Genomic DNA, 22,506 nt, shown 5'->3' on the forward strand with positions numbered 1-22,506 from the left:
CAACGGGTTTCGAGGGTGGGAAGGGTCGATCGGTCGTTAATTAGGGGTTTGGGAGGTGGGCTGGGTTGGCTTATGGTTTCACGAGGAAGGTGAGGGGTGGCTGGAAAACCGAATTTGTTTTTTTTTTTCTTTTATTTTTTTATTAATATTACACTAATGGCTTAAAAAAAATACTCTTTTAATAGATTACAGGTCATTGGAACCATTGGAGGCAAACTAACCCCATAATTAGGATTATTAGATAATAAACCTTAGTTGAGATTATGATTATTAGAAGTAAATTGTCAATAGTTGAGATTATTGAAGTACATTTTTCAAAAATTAAATGGATTTCTTGCTAATACCTCAAAGTACAACACAAAAGCTATTTCTGTTTAGAGTTTACCATACTGATCGAACAATTTACATTTCATCACTAGCAAACCTTTATCAGGAAAAATTTACACTATTTTACAAATATGAAGTAAAAGCCTAAGGATGTAGCACCACACTCTAGTACAACTGAAATTTCATTAGTCAGCTGACATTTGTGCTTGAAACATTCGATTCAATTTCAATGTCTTCTTAGCCAGATTGCGGATATCTTCTCTGGCAGATTCAGACGATATTCGAATTACCTCCTTCAATCCCCCAGTTGATATGAAGTCTTGTGTGTTACCCTCTGAAACAATTAGTACATTAACAGATAAAATTTAGCTGGACAAAACCAAAATCAATCTTGTGTTGTGTGCTCCCCCATTTTGCTCCACAAAATATAGCATGTGATAGCATTGAAATTGACACTATGGTTGTAAGAAACAAAGGTTTACTAATAACAAATGATGAACAAAAATGAAATTCAATACCTGTTTTTTATTCAACAAGTTTTTGGTCATCATATGTTATTTTCAATTTTTAAACTAAGTTTTGTCCACCCAATTATTATTTTTTTTTTAAAAAAAAAAAATTGTATTGATGCTCTATAAGCAATATTTCAAGGAGCACGAAAAGTATAATGTAACGCTACTAAGGTGTATCATTGCAAACCACAACTTAAATGTTTTATATAAAAGTTTATCAAAGAAATATTCCAATAAATGATCAAATCAATGAGTGATTCACTAAGTTTGAGTTTGCAACTTTTGCCTTATACTCCTTATTTTATTGGGTGCAATAATACAAAGTATATGCTTATGTTGAGTAATCAACTAATACTTCCATGACATAACTAAAACAAAATGAATATTCTCCCCTACCACTCTAGACATGGAATAATTAATAAGAACACCTGAGAAAATTAGAAAACTAGAAGAAGATTTAAAACATTAATCATCCAGATTATTTGACACGAGAAGAATAACATATGGCTAGAGGTGGTTATAGGACATTGCTGTTCATTGGTAATATAGTCAGACTATGTATGAAAAGGCTTTGACCCTTTTACCGCTTTGGATATGGCAAATATAGGGTTTGTGATAAAAGGATCATCATTCGCCTTTTCCACACATGTTTAGGAACATATATATATATATATATATATATATATAGGGGAAGGCTCTCGTGAGAAATTTTCTTATGTGAGAATTTTTTATGTGAGAACACTCTTTATGTTCTAAATTTTTACTCGTATGTTCTAAATTTTAAATCTGATGTTCTAAACTTTTCCTTAGGTGTTCTAAATTAAATCAAATGTTTTAATTTAGTACTCACATATTCTAAACCATAAATTAGTTAAGTTCGATGTCATAAATTTTAAATAACTTGTTCCAAAATTTAAACTTGTATGTTCAAAGATTTTTAATTATATGTTCCAGACTTTAAATTGTATGTTCTATTTTTTTTACTCGTATGTTCTAAATTCTTTACTCACACTTTCTATATTCTATATCAGTTTGTTCTAAATTTTTATTCACATGTTCATAATCTTAATCATATATTTAAATTTTACTCATATGTTTAAAATTTCATAAAGCAAATTTTATAAATTTTTAATCACTTGTTCTAATTCTTAAATCAGATTTTCTAAACATATTACTCACACAAATGTTCTAAATTATTACTCATATGTTCAAAATTTTAATCTGAGTCACATGTTCTAAATTTTAACTCACATGTTCTAAATTTTAATTCACATGTTCTAAATTTTTACTCACATGTTTTAAATTTTAAATCAGTTTTCATATAAGTATGAATTCTCACACATGGACTTATTCTCACCGGATCCCTCCCATATATATATATATATAGGGCTCTGGTTGATTAAAAGTAAGTCGAGGAATAGATAAAGTTTTAGACATGTATTTGGGGATGGAGGGAGTGGTATTTTTCGAAGAATCCTCACAGATGAAAATTTTTTGACCAGCAAGATTTTAGAATGACATTTTGACCCAGCTCAATAACAATGCTTTACCCTAGCCCTAAGTTACATAGCCATCACAGCCCGCTAATAATTTTGATAGGCCCCAAATCAGTCCACTCAGATAGTGGCCCACAACAGCCCACCCAATAAGCCAGGTCTACACACTAAAGCAAAACAACACCATCCCTTTATACACTTAGAAAGCATCCTAGTCAAACAGGGCATAAGTTCAGGAAAAAGAAAAAATATATATTCCTGCTACTCCCTCTGTGTTTTTTAAGTGTTGCACTTACCAAATCCGGCCGTGTTTTAATAAGTGTTACACTTTCTTTTTTGGCAAAAAACTACATTAAAATATTATATCTCTCTCCTCTCATGGTCCCCACCCAAACCTACTACTACTTTTTTTTTATTATATCTATCCTCTCACATTCATTACTTTTCAATAAATTATTAACCTCACTATCTTTTTTTTACAATTTTTTAATACTCCAACTACCCCACTTACCTCTTATTTTATTTAAGTCAATTAAATTGCCTAAAACTATATGCCGGTCAAACTGTAACACTTAAAAAAACACGGAGGGAGTATAAGATTTTAAACAAATTAACAAAAGAAATTGCCAAATTTTACAGATGAAATAAATTAGCATACCATTTTGTGCTAAATGGCAAAGGGCAAGTTCCATGTGGCGTCTAGTTGATTCAGAGGCAGTCTTTGAGTTGACAATCAACCATGTAAGTGCACCATCTTCCATAAGAAGTGAGCGGCTTGTTCTATGACCTGAAGGGGAAAATACTTTCAATGTTTAAAATTGCTGAAGATGATTGGATCATAAATTTACCAAATGATGGAAAATCTTCACATACCCTGTATAACTTCTCGTGTTTCACATTTGGCAAAGTTGGCCAATCCCCTGGCTACCTGTGCAACAACATCAATATTTGTAGAACCAGCCATGCTCAAAAGTGCCTTAATCCCTCCATTATCTTTGAGTGCCGAGTGTAATGCAACTGGAATATATCCAAATCATGAACACATCAAAATTCATGATAATAGTATGCAAGTATAATCATGCAGATGAGTAGCATGAACAAAATCCATATTGCTGCTATTATTGACAAGACAAGGGCACATCATTCTTCTATAAGGGTTTTAGTGGAAAGATGTTCCCCATCTAATATTGTAGGAAGAGCCAACTCAAAGGCACAAATGAAATATATGCTAGACTTGTATAAGAAAAATGGTGATACTAAATTTCTTCATGGCAAGTTATTGAAAGTGGTCATGTCTGCTTACCATTGCCACATAAATTTGCAATTGCTCCAGCCACCATTCGAAGAGTTTGGGGATCATCTGTTTTTGTTGTTGTATCTGCCAAAAGACGAGCACCTCCCTTGCTCATTATCAAGCCTTGATTAGTCTCTGAAGAAAATTCAAGCATGTCATATTTGAGTTCAAATGTAAGATTATATAAACTAATCACTGGAGCAAGGTTATGAAAGAACGAAAAAAAAAAAAATTGAACCTATGAAACTAATTAAGATATGGTAGGGCAATCATGTTCAATGACATCTTTAGTTTCTTGGTTAAGAAAATTGTGTGTTCCCTTCACACGACAAATTGCAGCAAAAAAATCTATCTTAATGGGAACAAGCAACATTACCACAGCCAACGTCGAAAATAAGCGATGCAATAAACATTCACCTTCCCCATGCTTTGACTAATATATAGCAGAAAGTTAGAATACAAAACAAGACACTCCATCATAGATTCAATAGTACAAAGCCAAGTAATTCCATCTCCTTGAGGGTAGCAATCAGTAATATACAACTTTAGCAGGAAAGAAGGATGACAATTCAGAAGGTTCCTCAAGTGAAAAAAAAAAATTAAGAATAACCAAACCTCTTTTGACCTTAATCCGAATGATCAATAGATACTCAATATTAATGAATTTGATGTACATGATGATAAATTGAAAGGGATCGGAGGTAAAAGTGAGACAATACAGTCCACATCTTTGGGTACAAGCGCTAATATTTTCATTTCTTTGAATAACACTTGCTCCCAAAATTTCACTTTCCTCATATATTACAATTGTTTTCTTGGCATACTTTCCTGACAGAAATTTTTTTAGGGTGTTAAGGGAAGGACAGGGGCATATAAATCAAGGAGCTCATCATGAGATCATGCTGACACGCCCAATATCCGACATTGTGAGCCTGGTTCACTCACTTTCCTGAGTTCCTGAAGTTACAGCATAAAGGAGTTTAACAAAAAAAAAAAAAAAAAAGCATTAAGGAGGCATTTTACCACCTCACCTGCCCCCCACCCCACCTTTGCGGTTAAATATTATTTTCCATTGTAGGGAATAAAGGGGAAAAGACTTTTATTCATCGATATGTTCTGTGCGCTCTTTCTTCACATTGTGTGCTCACATTTTTTTTTTTCTTCTTGTCTCATTCTCATCTCAAACAGGCACATCCATGTTTAAAAATCCCGTAATACTAAGCATGGACCTGCCTCTTTCAAAGCTGCATCCAGTCTGTTTAACAATAGGCATGTTAACAACTATTAATCTAATAAAGTTAATAGATAGCCTAATTCCGGAAAGTTTCTGCATTCTGAACTTCTAAGTTCTAAGTTCTTTTTCATAATAGTTAACCACCAACTCTACAATCTACATACTCCAAAACTACCCTTTGCATATTTTTTTTATTGATCTCTTCAATAAACAACATTAAACACAAAAACCTCAAAATTTTGTGGCCAACGTTAAGGAAGTTTGTGGGCTTTCAATAATCTCAGCATATTAAGAAGCATGGCAGAGCTGCTAGACTTCAAGGATTATTGAGGATCACTATATGGTGTGTTTTATGATCTCCACAATGGTAACTTTCTTTTATCTATATATACAAAACTTGGCAAATCAGATGAGTTTTAATGGACTCTGAGGCTTGGATTACAGCTACATTGGTAACTGGAAGCATTTGGTAGTATTTTTGTCTTTTTGAGCACTTGGAGGATAATATGGCAGATAATTAGCCTTTAAAGGTTTCACCACTGATAGGACCCCTGCAAATAAGCTAGCATAAGAGCAGAAAGTGGAAGGACATAGAAATTCAAAGAAAAAATGAGTTGCATGTGTTAAACTTACCCACAGTAAAAAAAATAAGGGGGGATGCCCAAATCCCAGTGCAGCTTATGAAGAATCTTTATGAGAAAAGACTAGCATATCCAGCCGCTCATCATCAGAAAGAAAACAGCTAGAGTGGTGACCAGAAATTAACTATGGTAAAAAATGAACCACTTAATTAACTGCATACTACCTGACAGAAGCCCTAATATCTCGACTCACAATCAATTAGATTTCAACTTTATACTTGTACAGTGAAGAATATACTGTTATGACACAACCCAGCAAGGCAGCAAAATGCTAAGCATCAGGCAAAGGGGGTGGATACAATGGGGAATGGCATTATAATGCTTTTAGAGGTAGCTTGCGGGAAAAGGAATAAGATGGAGAGTGAGAACGGAATAAGAATATTCATATATAGGGTAGGAGAGAGTAATAGTAATGTTTTTTTTTTTAGTTGATAAGCTTTGGGAGTTCCAAGTCACAAAACTGCTGGCACTACCTTCAATTACACAGTTATTTCCAATTGATCATCATGGTTATCTTATTCTTCTAATGTCAATCTTCCACCTTATATATCTTAGAAAAAACAAGCGCAAAGGCTATGTTAGAGACATTCGTTGATTGTGCACCTCAACAATCATGAGTTTTAACAATATATATATATATATATATATATATATATATATATATATATATATATATATATATATATATATATATATATATATATATATATATATACAGTATATATATATTGTATATATATATACATATATACATATATATATATATATGATATTGAGATGATTCAAGTTGGAGGTGATAGCTCGTCTCAAGAGCTTTCCAACGACAGGTCATAAGCTTGATTTGGTCAAGAATTGAAGAAGTTATGGCCGGTTTACAAAGAGATGTCCGTGCAATATGGGAGTTTAGGATTTCGAGCAGAAGCTACTGACTCCCGTGAGTTCGACCAAACCTCTTGGAGGTAAGAGGTTCGACTGAACCACCCCTGGTTCGATCAAACTCAGGGTAGGTTCGGTCGAACTGGCTGCCGTGTTCCAGCGTGCGAGTTCTTTTATTTCGCTTGAGATTTAATCTTAGCCGTTGATCTTCCTTGTAATCTAGCACTATATATACTCATGTTTTGTCATTGTTAGAGTAATAGGATGAAGGGAAAGATGTAGAGAGAGAGAGAGCTTCAAATGTAAACCCAAAACACTTAGGGTTTGAGTGTTTGAGAGGGTGAGCTTGGGGTGGGAGCTTTCATGGTGACTGAAAGGTTGTAAACTACATTAATCTTCTGTAATGGATCAGCACTTGGGTCGGCCCATTAAGGTTTACCACCGTAGGTCAAAGTCTAAGAAGAATCACGTGCAACAAGAGAGGCAACCTCAAGTCAACTACAACGGTAACCAAGAGGGACAGGAGACGAATTTGGAAGAACAGGGGAAGCAGTAGTTTTTGTCAAGCAAGCTATTTCGAGAAAGAGACAAGCTTGAAAAGGAGGAGACACCACTTTAGCAACTATGACAAAGTGATTGTGAATTCCAATTTCTAGAAGTCGGCCGTAATTAGTTTAAGGCAAATTGTAGTGCTGAGTATAAATTGTAAGGCTTGTAGTTGTAGCCACTCATCCAGAAAATTTGTGAGAACTTGACAGAGATTAGTAGCCTCAAGCTACCTTAGAGAGTGATAGCCTAAAGCTGTCAACTATCCCTTTTGTGTGTAATCCTTCGTTAATCAATTAAACAGACTCAAGCTTTTGCCTTAATCCTTAATTAATCATAAACTAATTAGTGTGAGAAACCGGTCCCTTACAATTGGTACGATCATGGCCGGAGGACCGTCGTTGAGCCAACGTGCTGATGCGGCGGATGAGAGGTTGGAAGTAGTCGAATCCTGATTGAAGTCCATTGAGGACAAATTCCAGAACCAGGACGCGTCCATAGGGCGTGCGGTGGCGGAGGCCGTGAGTAAGGCCATGGCGGACACCCAGAAGGCCATTACCGACAGCTTCGCAACTCTATTCGAAGCCGAGAAGAAGAGAAAGGAGGATGACAGAATCCAGTTGGAGGGGAGAATCGACCGCTTCCGAAAAGACCAGGAAGTGCAGGCCAACATAGCGGCGCAGGAGCAGGAGAAATTTCGGGACAAAATTCATGCCTCTATGACAGCAGTGGGGGGAAACCGACCACCGCCACCACCACCACCATCTCCACCAGCCAACAAATGACAAGCATCAATTTTTGCCAAACAACTAAACAAGCCATGCAATCTATCTATAATAATTATAACTAAAATAAAAACCGCTTACATCATCATTGTACACATGTCGATTTTTCATGAAAAAATTTCCGTAGGTGGTGGGTTTGGAATGCCGGAATAGAGATTGAGGGAGTCGCGTGGGTGGCAAGACGAGGGCGGCGGAGAAGGTAATTGGTGGAAACACAGGAAGTTGGATATGCCAGTGTTTGATGGGAAAGATCCGGACACTTGGGTGATGAGAGCAAAGATGTACTCTGACTTCTACCAACTTTCCGACGAAGACCGAGTTACGGCGGCCGTGTTGGTGATGGATGGTCCGGCACTCCAGTGGTATCACTGGGAGAACCGGTTGCGGCCATTTACGCACTGGCAGATTTGAGGAGTCGAGTGTTGAAGGAGTTTCTCCCGATGAAATCGGGATCGCTGCAAGAACAATGGTTGGCCGTGCAACAACCGTAGACCGTGGAAGAATACAGAAGGAGGTTCATTGAAATGGCGTTTCCTTTGGATGACATCCCTGAAGAAATTATGAGAGGTCAATTCAATAATGGGTTGAATGAAGAGATTAAGGCTGAAATCCGACTCTTGGACCCGGCCACGTTGGATCGGGCCATGGATTTGGCCGGAAAAATCGAAGCTAGAAAATGGGTCAGCAAGGGCAAGACGAGTGTGGGCCCGTGGCGGGGCGGGTCCAGCTCATCCGGCCCAGCAGGGAGCGGACCCAACATTAAGGGAGGAGGTGGGCTCATATCTACGTATGGGCTGCCCACTAATACCGGCCCAAGTAGAGTATGGCCCAGAGCTAGTGAATCCCAAGGCTCAGTAAGCCTTAACAAGCCCAGTCACACCTCAGGCTCCAAGTCTATCAATGAGCCTCGAAGGTTGACAAAAGCTGAACTCCAAGAGCGACAAGCAAAAGGGTTGTGCTTTCGATGCGATGAGCGATGGGGTGTTGGACATCGATGCAAGCGGAAGGAGTTGAGTGTGTTGATGGTGGCCGGCGAGCCGCAATTAGAGGAGGAAACCGAAGGGGAAGAGGAGGAAGAAGAGGTGCGTGCTTCTTTATGCTCGGTTTTAGGACTAACTAATCCTAAAACCATGAAGCTCAAGGGACAAGTACAAGGCAAGGAGGTGATAGTCATGATCGACCCCGGAGCAACGCATAATTTTTTGTCACTCCGGTTGGCCGAGGAGGTTGGGATGCCACTCGATGAAGGGGGTGGGTTCGAAGTGTCTTTGTGCAATGGTGAAACAGCAAGGGGAAGGGGCGTATGTAGAGGGGTGAAGATCAAATTGGAAGGAGGCATGGTGTTGGTAGAGGATTTCTTACCCTTGGGATTGGGCAATGTCGATGTCATTCTTGGAGTACAATGGCTTGAGAAGCTTGGAACGGTAACTACGAATTGGAAAACTCATGTCATGAGTTTCGAACTTTAGGGGAAGCCGATTACCTTGGTGGGGGATTCTTCCCTCGACAAAACCCAAGTGTCCCTTAAAGCCATGATTCGCAACCTTTATCGAAATAAGGGGGGATTGCTTGTGGAAATAAACCGTGTGGAGGTAGCAAGAGAGCCGAAGGAGGAGAGTGCGGTTCCGGAATTTTTAAGTGAGGTGGTTAGTAGTTTCGAAGGGGTGTTTCGGATGCCCAACGGGTTGCCACCAAACCGAGATCATGAACACGCCATTACCCTCAAAGGGGGTAGCAACCCGGTTAGCGTGAGACCGTACCACTACCCTCAAGCTCAAAAGGATGAGATTGAGAAGCTCATCCAAGAGATGCTTGATGCCGGCATCATTAGACCCTCTACTAGTCCTTTTAGTAGCCCGGTCTTACTTGTGAAGAAGAAGGACGGTTCTTAGCGGTTTTGTTGATTACCGTGCCTTGAACAAGGAAACAGTTCCGGATAAATATCCGATATCGGTGATTGATGAGCTACTTGATGAGCTCCATGGAGCGGTAGTGTTTTCTAAGTTGGACTTGAAGTCCGGCTATCATCAAATTCGGGTGAGGCCCGAGGACACACATAAAACGGCTTTTAGAACCCATGAAGGGCACTACGAATTTCTCGTGATGCCATTCGGGTTGACTAATGCCCCGGCTACGTTCCAATCGTTGATGAACGATGTGTTTCGACCATTCTTGAGGAAATTTGTGTTGGTATTTTTTGATGACATTTTGATTTATAGGAGTAAGGAGGAGCATGTGAGGCATGTGAAGTTGGTACTTGAGAAGTTGGCTGAAAATAGTTTGTGTGCCAACTTGAAGAAATGTGATTTTGGACGTGCCAAGGTGGCATGGGCATGTCATTTCGGCTCATGGGGTGGCCATGGATGGAGAGAAGGTGGAGACAATTGTGAAGTGGGAAACACCCAAGAACTAGAGGGAATTGAGAGGATTCCTTGGGCTAACGGGGTACTACCGCAAGTTTGTAGCCAAATACGCGCAAATTACGGCCCCATTAACCGCCCTACTCAAGAAGGATAGCTTTGGATGGTCCGAAGAGGCTACTAAGGCTTTCGAAGAGCTCAAGATGGCTATGACTAAGGCACCGGTGCTCACTATGCCCGACTTTACTAAGGAATTTGTGGTAGAGACCGACGCCTCCGAATTTGGTGTAGGTGCGGTGATGGTGCAAGGAGGAAGGCCCATTGCTTATTTTAGCAAGCTATTAGGGGTCCCAGCACGAGAAAAATCGATATACGAGAAAGAACTTATGGCCATATGTTTGGCTATTTTGAGGTGGAAGCACTACCTCCTTGGGAGACATTTCATAGTGAGGACCGATCAACAAAGCCTTCGCTACATCACTCAACAACGAGAGGTGGGTGGAGAATATCAAAAGTGGATGCGTAAACTAGTAGGGTTCGATTTTGAAGTGCAATATCGGCCGGGGGCCTCAAACCGGGTAGCCGATGCTCTTTCTTGAAGAGACCAAGCCAAAGTGCAGTTGAGTGCACTAAGTCACTCATACGTTGTGGATTGGAAAGCATTGGAAAAGGATATTGAGGCGGATGAGTGGATAGCCCAAATCAGATTGGGCCTTGAGAAGGGAGAAGAGAGCCCAGTAGGCTTTCACTTAGAAGGTCCAAGAGTGATGTTTAAAGGGAGAGTTGTTATCCTAAAAAAAACATCCCAATTCACCCAGATTCTACTCCATGAGTATCACGACACCTCAACCGGCGGCCATGACGGAGAGGTCAAAACGTACCTCCGCCTCGTCGCCGACTAGTTCTGGGTGGGTATGCGACGAGCTGTGGGGGATTACGTGCGGAAGTGCAATGTTTGCCAGAGAAACAAGGCTAGTCAACGGAGCCCAATGGGTGTACTCCAACCACTGCCAATTCCAACGGCTATTTGGGAAGATATCTCCATGGATTTCGTGGAGGGGCTACCCTTGTCGAAGGGGATTGACTCGATACTTGTGGTGGTGGATAGGTTGTCGAAGTACAACCACTTTATCGGGCTAAAACATCCCTTCAACGCCCCGAGAGTAGCTGATTATTTCGTGCGCGAGGTGGTGCGCTTGCACGGATTTCCCTCTTCCATCGTTTCGGATCGGGACAGAGTGTTTATGAGTATTTTCTGACGCGAGTTGTTTCACTTGCAAGGGACTCAATTGAAGCGGAGCACCGCTTATCACCCACAATCTGACGGCCAAACCGAGAATGTCAACAAGGGTTTACAGTCGTACTTGCGATGCTTCATCGCCGATCAACCCAAGAAATGGGCTAATTGGTTGCACTGGCAGAGTATGCCTATAACACCTCCCCCCATTCCGCAACCAAGCTCACACCATTTAAGGTGGATTACGGCTGTGAACCGCCTAAGCTATGGCGAATTGGCAATGGGCAAACTCCAGTGGATAAATTGGAGGAGACATTGAAAGAGAGGGACGAAATGTTGGACGAATTAAGGATGAATCTATTGAAAGCTCAGCAAGTCATGAAAGATTATGCGGATAAGAAACGCCGTGACGAGCAGTTCGAAGTCGGGAATGAGGTATTCTTGAAGTTGCAGCCGTACCGTTAGAGGTCCCATGCAATTCGGCCAAATGAGAAGCTTGGGGCTCGATTCTATGGGCCTTTCGTGTGTTGGGCAGAATTGGAAAGGTGGCATACAGATTAGACCTCCCACCGGCGTGCAAGATTCATCCGGTTTTTCATATATCCTAACTCAAACGTGCAGTGGGGTCAGCTCCGGTGAACCCTTCGATCCCAGTCCAATTAACGGCGGAGATGGAATTAGTCGTGGAACCCGAGGACGTGCTCGAGGTAAGGCAATCAGCAAGGGGATCGAATACTTTTCCAGAGGTCCTGATCAAGTGGCGTGGATTGCCACCCTTTAAAGCTACTTGGGAGGATAGTGCCACCATTGTCAAGCGGTTTTCTTCCTTCCACCTTGAGGACAAGGTGAATCTCGAGGCGGCGGGTATTGTAATGGATCAGCACTCGGGTCGGCCCATTAAGGTTTACCACCGTAGGTCCAAGTCCAAGAAGAATCACGTGCAACAAGAGAGGCAACCTCAAGTCAACTACAACGGTAACCAAGAGGGAGAGGAGACGAATTTGGAAGAACAGGGGAAGCAGTAGTTTTTGTCAAGCAAGCTATTTCGAGAAAGAGACAAGCTTGAAAAGGAGGAGACACCACTTTAGCAACTATGACAAAGTGATTGTGAATTCCAATTTGTAGAAGTCAGCCGTATATAGTTTAGGGCAAATTGTAGTGCTTGAGTATAAATTGTAAGGCTTGTAGTTGTAGCCACTCATCCAGAAAATTTGTGAGAACTTGACAGAGATAAGTAGCCTCAAGCTACCTTAGAGAGTGATAGCCTAAAGATGTCAACTATCCCTTTTGTGTGTAATCCTTCGTTAATCAATTAAACAGACTCAAGCTTTTGCCTTAATCCTTATAAACTAATTAGTGTGAGAAACCGGTCCCTTACATCTTCATCAAACTATTAATCCATATTGGATTGGTGGGTTTTTCTCCCGGTTCTTAGGTTTCCCACGGTAAATACTCCTTGTCTCGTTTATTACTTGTTTTTCCGTCTTCATTGTTGTTAATTGTCATTAATCGCAAACTAGCTAGCACATTTGTTAATCCTTTGAATATAGACAAAATATAGTTCAGAGAGAGGTTGATTAAGTTAGCTACAAAGAGATTGAACATAAGAGTAGAAACTAGAGAATATTAGTGGGTATAGGGAGCAAAGATTATAGAACAGAAATCCTTAAGTAAGAGTGCTGGTTTGCCTGTACCAAACAGCCTCTACAACATTCTCTTGAACAAATTCCTCATAATTCATCTGAAGATAAGATACTTATTTTAGTTTTATAAAAATAACTTCAGTTTGTTAAAAATAAGTTCATTTGAGTAGATCAGTAACTGTAAAGAAGAAATATAATAAAGAATCTGTAAATATAATTTCAGTGAAGTAAAATTAAATTCAGTTCAGTGAAAATAGTTTCAGTTTGGCAAAACTAAAGTGAAAAGAAAAGGGCCATAGTATGGTCTAGAGCTCCTAAATTATTACACCTTAAAACAATAATTAGTTACTAACTGAAGAACAGATACCACTTCTATTAACATACTATTAGAAAATTCTCCATTTACATTAACAATAGCAGTAAATGATGGCACCTCCTCTAGCCTCCCTCATCATGACTCATTTTATTATTCCCATCTGCATTACAACTTAATCTCTACTAAGAGGTTGTTGTCCAATTGCAGCCTTTTTGTTCCCCCATTATCAAACAAAGTTGTTTCAAAGTGGCATTCCATTGGAAATTGGTTTAGCACTTTATCTGAGACAACACCATCCGCACCTCCTTCCACCTCCCACATCATGACTCAACTTATTCTTCCCATATGCATAACAATTAGATCTACACTAAGAAGTTCATATCCAATTGGAGCAGCCTTTATATTCTCCAATTATCAATCAAAGCTGTTTGCAAAGTGACAACCTAGCACACACACACGCGCACACGCAACCCACACACACCCACCAACACACACACACACACCACACACACACACACACACAAATATGTAGCAGGGGCGCTGCTATATTATCAAGTCCATACTACTAAACCTAGAGCTAGTTAACTGATTTTAGAATCCAAATCACCTCCCTTGAGTAAATATCACAGGTATATTAACCAACAAGCCCTTATTTGTTGCCTCCGGATTATGGTTATAACATTGAAGTCACAAAAAAAAAAACACACACACACACACACACAAACTCAATCTTAGCCTCTTAGGAAGATCTACATATAATAAGATATATGGCTCTTCCAATGAATAATTATGATGATCTCTAAACATCAATTAGCAGGAAAAGGTAAAAGAGGATACCGTTCATGGCCAAATTAGCAACAGCACCAGAAGCCACTCTAAGAATAGTGGTATTTTGAGAAGTCTGCAATAACATAAGCAGGGCATCCAGGCCTCCCTCATTCACAATCTTCTCCTGATTAATATCTGACATAAAAAAAAAAAAAAAAAAAAAAAAAAAAAAAAAAAGAGAGATGTCAGAAGTAAATAAAAAAGGTAATTTTATAAGAAGATAGAACAAGTAACTTCATTAACAAGTATGACGGATTCGTTTCATCATGAGTTAACAAAACCTGAATCGAATATTCACATACTATATTAAAGTGATTTTTTTTTTTTTAAAAAAAAAAATATCTAAAGAGGATATGAGTCTATTAAATTATGACTTAGAATAAAAATGAAATTAACGCTTTGCTTTTCATGGAATGTCCCTTTAAGAATGGGTAATGCATCTCCACTAGCAAAGTTCTCCTATCTTCCTTGTACATATTTTTATTTCATTATTTGGTCTTTAAGCCATGCTTATTGGGTGTTTCCTGCATGTCGAAAGTTTACCCTTCGGCATAGCCTATTTCAAGTTCTAGCTTGTTGTGATTCCCAACGATAATATTTATCGCAAGTATTTTGATGAAGGTTATAAGTCCTATGGCATTCAATTGAACTTATAAGCTAATAACTGCCTTTTTTTTAAGTTAAAAATAGACCAAATCATATCAGACTAGAGCAGATCATATATAAACAATTAGATCATCTCATTTAAGTTCACTTTTTTTCTAAATTGTTATAATTATTTTATAAACTCATGTAATGCATGCTTTGCATAACATATTAGTTTTAGCCTTATAAACTACTAACAATGAGCTTAAATTAATTCAAATAACAAACTCATAAATGAGCACTCGTTTGTACCAACTATTTGTTACCTTTGTTTACTAATCTATGTGTTACTAACATTGTAATATATTGGTTTGATATTAAGAATTTTTAAACATTAGTAGAGAAACAGTGGTAACAGCATTGTATTTTTTTGATAAAAATTATAACCGATTAGAAAACTAATCCATATCATATACTTTTTCCGTTCTTTAAAAATGAAACATTTCATTTTACATGCTTGTTGATGGATATATTCAACCATTACCTTTCATTTTTCTCACATAACTTTAAAAAAAATTTAGTTAACTATAAAACAATTTTTTAAAATTTTTTTTATTAAATTACAAATTATTAAATTAGCTTTTATGCATTACCATGTCCCCAGTCCATACTAAAAATTTAAACTCTTTAGAAATGTGCATGGCGGTCGCGTTTACAATAACAACCACGTCGCGGGAACGGCTTGTAACGGCTAAATAGAACGAATCGCAGATTTCACGGTGTGAATTTTTATACAAAAATCACATATGTTTGTCATTGTTTACTGTTTTCAGTTTTTTTTTTTTACAAAAAACCAAAAACTAAAAACATAAAAAAGATGTTTGAATGTTTCCACTTTTCAGTTATCGGCTTTCAAAATCATCATGATTTTAATAAGTTTGACTAATTTTTTATTCATTATATGACATATATCATATGAGTTTGAAAAACAAAAAACAAAATCAGAAAACCACAGCGATGCCAAACAAAGACAATAACACTTATTCAAAAAACAGCTTCTTTACTCACTGTCTTAGTATTTGTACGTACCATATTATGCTCAAACTATGACAATAATACGTATTACTCCCTCCGTTTCATAATGTTAGTCCCATATAGAATCAATCACATAAAATAAGAAAAAATGAATATTTGGAATCTAACATTAAAGTACAAAATAATTCATAATTAGTTTACCTTATTTAAGTTTTTTGATTTTTTTTTTTTTTTTTTTGGGGAAACATAAATCATAATGGCATAATTCAAGGTAGAGATTTTCCTTATTTAGAGTTATATCATCAATCCACAACCAATTAATTCCAAAAAAAATTAAGTTAAAAATGGAACATATTTAATATGGGTATATTTTTTTGAAACGCCCAAAATAGTATATGGGACTAACATTATGAAACGGAGGAGTAATATTTTTTTAAAAAAAAAAAAAGAAAAGGGGGTAAAAAAGACTGCTATTAGGTAACTCAGTAACTCACCACAAAGGAGAAATAAGTAAAGGGGTAAAAAAAAGTGATGGGAAACAATTGTCACAACAGTAAAAAGGGTAAAAATAAAAAAGTAAAAAGAGGGAAAAGGTGGAATACAGCGCTGTAAAGCACCATGCGACTCATTTGACGCTCGGATTTTTTTGTACTTTCTTTCTTTTTTAACCTCCCGCTCCCTCAAATTTCTTCCTTCTCCATAGCCATGGCAACACTGGTTCATAGGGATGAAGGCCATTCAGAGCATCTCAGCATGGCCAAAACGATTACTTGTGAATGTAATGATTTCAAAAACAGAGTTCTACCATTACAGAACGGCCAACTCGCCTATTTGGGTGTGAATGTCAATTTGGCGGTATATAAAAGCCTTTTTTGGATCGGCAATTCTAAAAACCCATTACAAAGCGGACATTACATAACGTAATGGCCGGATTTTTTTCCATGGAAACGTGCCCCTTGATCCTTAATTATATAGCTTTCCAAGTCTAACACTTAGACCTATACCCAAGTCCGACACCTATACCCAGCATCCTAGATTTTCACAACTACATTAATAAACCTCACTTCCAAAAATCTCCTACAAGGCTACAAGCTCTCTTATAATCCTCTCTCAATCAAACACTCGACACTCCCACAAGAGATTTGGAATTGTACAACCTCTCTTTTGGTCCTAAATAACTAAATCAAACATCCCCAGTATTATCATTCATAAAGAGAGATTGGAGAGTGGACCAAAAACACACACAAGAACAAGCGCATGCACAATTGAGGATCACTTTAGCATGCCAGTCTTGCCCAAAATGCATCACATTTTATAAAGTGTACGATTTTGATTAAACAAGTGTCAATTAATCACTTCTTAAGGAAACAATAAGATTAAAGCAGTCACCTTTAAACTGTTTATAGAAAGAGAACACTATTTTAGAACATTCAATAAAATGAACATAAGCGAATTTAAGAGACAGCAATTGTATACTGAACACATCAGAGCATAGCTAAGAGATAAATACATTACCTTCAGCAGCAAGGTTTGCTACAACCTTTAGTGCATGCATTTGAACTTCAATATCTTCAGATGATAACAATTTTAGTATCCTTTCAAGCCCAACTGATAGAAGGACATATAATCAGGACCTTTGAAATAAAAGTTTTGGATGAAACCTAGATCCTTTTCACACTAACAAAAAGCAAAGATGCAAATAAAAAACAATAACTTTCCTTCTTCACAGATCTTAGCAATTGTTGCCCTCTGGCCAGATATAGACCTATTTAAACCCATGGCTGACCGGAATGATGATGATTCTTTCATGTGCTGTTTGGCATATGATTTCTTGTCCTGAAAACAAAAAAAAAATCTGGAACCTTCATATTCTACACCAGGAAAGTGCAGCATCAGAGATAAATAAAGGGTGTTATAACTTCAAGTCACCTCAATGCCTTCGCTATTTGCTGATAAACATTTCTTTAACCTGACCAATTCGGCTTCAAGTGTCATCCTTTGTTTCTCCTCCGTCAAGAATTTCTCCTTTAAAGTATCAAGTTCATCCTTGAACTTTTCCTTAAAATACAGATGACAAAACCTTGTCACTAAATTGAGAGACATTGAGATTGGCTAGACAATACAATGATTTATTGAAGTTAGAGGGTTCTACCTTGTCTGATAGCAAATTCGCATTTTCTAGTTGCAGACACTGCATTTTATCAACAGCATCTCGATAATTCTGGTCTTTTTCTTGCAATCTTTCTGTCAAATCATTTATCTTGCTCTTCACCTGATCCTATACATGAAAACAATTTTATGAAGAAATTACAACAATTATTAGCTAATTTTATAGATTATAAATACCTGTCAAATATCATCATGGACTTGCTAAAAAACAAAATGTCAGCAATAATCTTTTGACTATATTCAAGTTTCAACTCTATTACTCCAACTGTACCTCCAAATTTATTTATTTATTTAATATTTTAATTTTATTTTTAGTGAATTTAGCTCATATATAAAGTATAGATGTAAATTATAAATGTCAATAAAAGTTTGATTGTTGACAGAGAGACAAGATGAAGTATACAAAGTGCTATGATGGAGAGAAAGTCAGGTTAATGTGATGGAGAGATTTAAAAAGACTGCCAAAAGAGTTTGATTGAAATGGAATTGTGAATTACATATAGTTTGGGAAAATTAAAAAACAAAGTGTGGAAATTTTATAGGGGAAGAGACAGTATAAAAGAGGACCAACTCCCCCATTGCTTGTTCATAAACAAACATGTAACAGCCCATTTGATTTTACTACCTTTACATTTCAGGCTTCTATGTCTTTTCTTTGTACCATGTTTTTTAGTTTATAGCTTCTGTCAGTAATAGATAAATAAAATTGCACTTATGTACTAGTGTCATGTACTCATGTTTTATCTCTATTTGAAATTTGCACAATAACATCTATACAATATATTATAAGGCATTCCTAAAGAATTTAGGTGCCACATTGCACCTTCCTCAATCAATTGAGTCTTTCATTCTCGCACTGAAGAATATGGCTTGTACAAGATTTGAAGTTTTAACCCACGACCTTAAGTTTTGAAAGTATAGTGTTAGCCACTAAGCTATTACCATATTATATGTCATTCTATCAAAATTAAATATAAATAAGGATTTCAATCATGGAATTAATGCAGTAACTCGGGGCATCACCCGGGCATAAAAACTAGTTAATGGTTAAAAGCCATGATAGATAAGGTTAATTGTTAAGCAAGAGTTACTTGCCTTGTTAGAATAGGTGAAAACAAGATAAATCCAACCAAGGTAGCCTTTTCAGACATCACAAGTCAGTAGTTTTCCCTATAGGCTATAGTAGAAAGAAAGTGTAGTAATTTCCACAATCATCCATATTTCTTTCATTTTTAAAATTGGGAAGTCAGACTGTGGAGAAAAAGAAACCTGATAATAACATATTCATAAGTCTCATAACAGTAAATAAATGGTATTTACCAAACTTGTGTTAAAAAAACTCAGGAAAGAGAGGGGAAGCAAACAGGGGGAAAAGCCACTCTATAGTACAACATTTTATTTCACCCCAACTATTAGTGTATGATACTATCCAAAAATATTAGTGTCTGATAATTAACACTACAAAAATGCATCAACACTACACTTTAATACTGCCCAATAAAATAATACTTTCCTTGTATCATAATTTTGGAAACTCATAATTCCCCAGTATCTTCAAGTTACAAAAATTTACATGTTACACTCTAAGATACATCCCAAATTTGGTACTTGTAGGCTTGTAGCCAATTCAACATGTCATCAAAGCCACTGTAATCAAGGTTTATATAAAATTATAGATTCATATATTAGAAGACTTACCTGACTTGATTTCTCTTCACTGAGATGTTTCTTCAATGATTCCATCTGTTCCTCTGCATGTGCACGACAAGCACGCTCATCTTCAAAACGCTTCTCTAAATTGGATATTTTCTCCTCATACAACTGGATGGTTTCTAAGAGCAATTTCTGTTCAGTAGTCTGATCACTTGAGACATTTCTAAGAGAGTCCACTTGCTTCTCAGCATGTTCACAACGAAAATACATGTCATCTAATTTTTTACTTAAATCTGCTATTGCCTTCTCATGTGTTTCCTTGGCATCAAGCAGCTCCTTCTTCAGTTTGGAATTTTCTGTTTGAAATAGCTACTAAGAAAAAAAAACCCCAACATTAGTCACGACTCATGAGGTACATTAGTATCACAAATTGCAAAAGAGATTGTATAGAAAAATTGAAATTTCAAGCAGCAAAATTAGCATGCCGAAAATTGAGAGTACATACAATCAAATGAAATATACAGTTGCATACCTGTCTAATCATTATAAAAACTGGAAAATGAAAATTAATATTGAAAATAGCAGGAGTTCGAAAAAAAAAAGAAATGAGAAAAGGCCCTAAAACTATACTCAAAACAAACTAAAATATGGCTAGAAATTCTATCAGCATTATAGGAATTTCCAGCAGAAAGAAAACATCGAGTTTGGAACATGTAAATAAAGGAGTCAGTGATGGGAGCAATAGTGCTTACATGTCACAATAAAATTAAAAAAACAGATATGTAAGCAGAAAATAGTAAATTTTGGGCTGTAATGAGACTAATTGCAACTGGCAGTCCTACATATGTTACCAGCTGTGAAGAAGTTAAAAAGTAAATTTTCTTCTGAACCAAGTATCTAGCAATAAAGTCTTTGCAATTGTATAAATCAGATTGTTGAAATCTAATCCCCACCCACCCTATGGTGTGGCAATCAAAAGGAAAAGCAACTGACCTTCATGGAGCCCTCGTGATCACTCAGAAGTGCCTTCAAGACATCTGATTGATTTCCAGCTCTTTCATAGCGAGCTCGCTCATCCTTCAACTGCTCAATCAATGCTGCTATTTGGTTTTCATACATCTGAGTAGTGTCTGCAAGAGCTTTCTGATATGTCGAGTTTTCTTGATGATTTTGCTACAACAATAGATCAAAATCAGTATAGCTCATGAACCAAAGATTAATTAGATTGATGATAAACTATTTACACTTATTACTGAGGGAATAATTGAGGCTGTGCAAGAGGATGAAAATCACACTATACTTGAAACATGGAAATGCCAACTCAATGACTAACATATCATAATAACCATTCATCATTTCAGCTCAAGTATCCATATCTGATATCAGGAACTCCAAATGGGAATGGACACTTCAACCTTCACCAACAACGTGGACATGCAAGTGATGCAACTCATCTCAAACATGGGCTTATGATAAGTCCCAAAGATGCAATAGTCATTTACAAAAGCTTGTTGGGAAAGCTTAATAGATATATAGTTCTTTAAGATCATGCTGGAGTTAATCCATGAGAGTTTCTCAAATAGACAAAGTATTTACTATCATAAGTTGTTCTTCCATATTATATTTCATTCCCTTAATATTTGTATGCAAATTGTTTATACTTCCAAAGCCTCAACCTCCAGAATACATATAATGACCACCCCAAAGGAAAACATAGAGTAAAATTACAGCAAATCACACATAGTCAATAAAATGTCTTTTGAAGGGAAATAATAATTAAAATTGTGACAAAATCGGGCTAAGTGAATAGAAGTTAAAGGAGATACCTTGTATTGTTCTATACTCATTTCTAGACGTGCCACTTCATCATGCAATAATTTATTATAATCTTTCTGGTGATTTAATTCATCCAACATAGCTTTCATATCCTGCTCCAAACGAGCATTTTCCTTCTCTAGGATCTACAAACAAATGAGTAAATCTGATACTGTAAATAAGACAGAATTTACAAAATCAATAAAATACAGTCTAAAAGGTGATGGAAAGATAATTGATGGATCTCATGAGAGTATGAGACTATTAGGCAACAAAAATAATAAGAATATAAAAGACAAGGAAACTACCTCAGACCTTGCAATTAGCCTCTTTTCTTCCTCAGCGGATGAACGTTGAAACTCTTTGATCTTCTTCTCCATTTCATTTTTATATTTATCCCTCATCTTTTGTTGCCTATCAATTTCTTCAGTAAGATGGTCAACTTGGCTTTCAAGCTTTCTGGAAAGCCTCTCATAATCAAATTCTTCTTTCACCTTCATCACATTTACTACTTTCATAGCCTGAAATCACAACAAACAACTAAGAACTCTTATAGAATGACCAATGTGAAAATGGCATATTTATTGAGAACAAACAAGCGTGCACACACACACAGAGAAACAGCCTGGCATTCAGGTTTATTGAGTTGAGAAGTTCAAATTAGGGCTTATAATTCAGACCATTTCCGAAAATTCTGGATGACTAATGAATTTAAATCACAACTTTAGTAAGTTTAAATAAAGGCTAGTGATTTCAATAATGATTAAATCAGACCAAAATTCACACAAGAGGGAATTTAGGCAAAACGAGCATAACCTCCCTCCCACAGAGCACAGTTTCAAAATTACATAATCCCATAAGTGACTAAACAATGATGAGTAGCATATTAGAGAGCATTCATTACAGTGGCAATAAGCAGTCATCATCCATTGAAATGGAAGAAAATTTTAACTACATGGTACATTAGGAAGCATGCAGAGAAAATAATTATATGCCAAAGTAATCAACTTTCAGATGAGACACATCATCCAAATTTGTCTCACGCAAACATTAAAAAAAATTTGTAATTATTCATAACACTGTACCAGACCATCTGAAGATAGAAACACAAGTAAGAGATAAGCCATCTGTCTTCAAAAGATTATTTAAGACAC

At 37.0% G+C, this 22,506-nt stretch overlaps 1 protein-coding gene across 3 annotated transcripts in view; it reads right to left on the reverse strand.

Moving 5' to 3' along the window:
* Window positions 1-310: 310 nt before the first annotated feature.
* Window positions 311-22,506, reverse strand: part of LOC145557029 (kinesin-like protein KIN-UC) — a 30,003-nt gene continuing 7,807 nt past the window's right edge. The window contains exons 9-21 of one of the 3 annotated variants that reach the window (XM_081618491.1): window positions 21,661-21,873; window positions 21,364-21,498; window positions 20,531-20,710; window positions 19,583-19,906; window positions 17,868-17,987; window positions 17,645-17,773; window positions 17,434-17,551; window positions 17,231-17,323; window positions 14,105-14,230; window positions 3,639-3,764; window positions 3,209-3,352; window positions 2,994-3,122; window positions 311-661 (exon numbers count right to left, since the gene is read on the reverse strand). In XM_081618491.1, the coding sequence (XP_081474617.1) occupies window positions 513-661; window positions 2,994-3,122; window positions 3,209-3,352; window positions 3,639-3,764; window positions 14,105-14,230; window positions 17,231-17,323; window positions 17,434-17,551; window positions 17,645-17,773; window positions 17,868-17,987; window positions 19,583-19,906; window positions 20,531-20,710; window positions 21,364-21,498; window positions 21,661-21,873 (1,986 nt within the window). In that variant the 3' untranslated portion in view covers window positions 311-512. Of the gene's footprint in view, window positions 662-2,993; window positions 3,123-3,208; window positions 3,353-3,638; window positions 3,765-14,104; window positions 14,231-17,230; window positions 17,324-17,433; window positions 17,552-17,644; window positions 17,774-17,867; window positions 17,994-19,582; window positions 19,907-20,530; window positions 20,711-21,363; window positions 21,499-21,660; window positions 21,874-22,506 lie in introns of all 3 variants that reach the window. The other 2 variants (XM_081618492.1, XM_081618490.1) reach the window with 2 other exon arrangements.

Source organism: Chenopodium album, chromosome 1 (genome assembly GCF_948465745.1).
Source record: "Chenopodium album chromosome 1, dcCheAlbu1.1, whole genome shotgun sequence".
NCBI classification, from domain to species: domain Eukaryota; kingdom Viridiplantae; phylum Streptophyta; class Magnoliopsida; order Caryophyllales; family Amaranthaceae; genus Chenopodium; species Chenopodium album.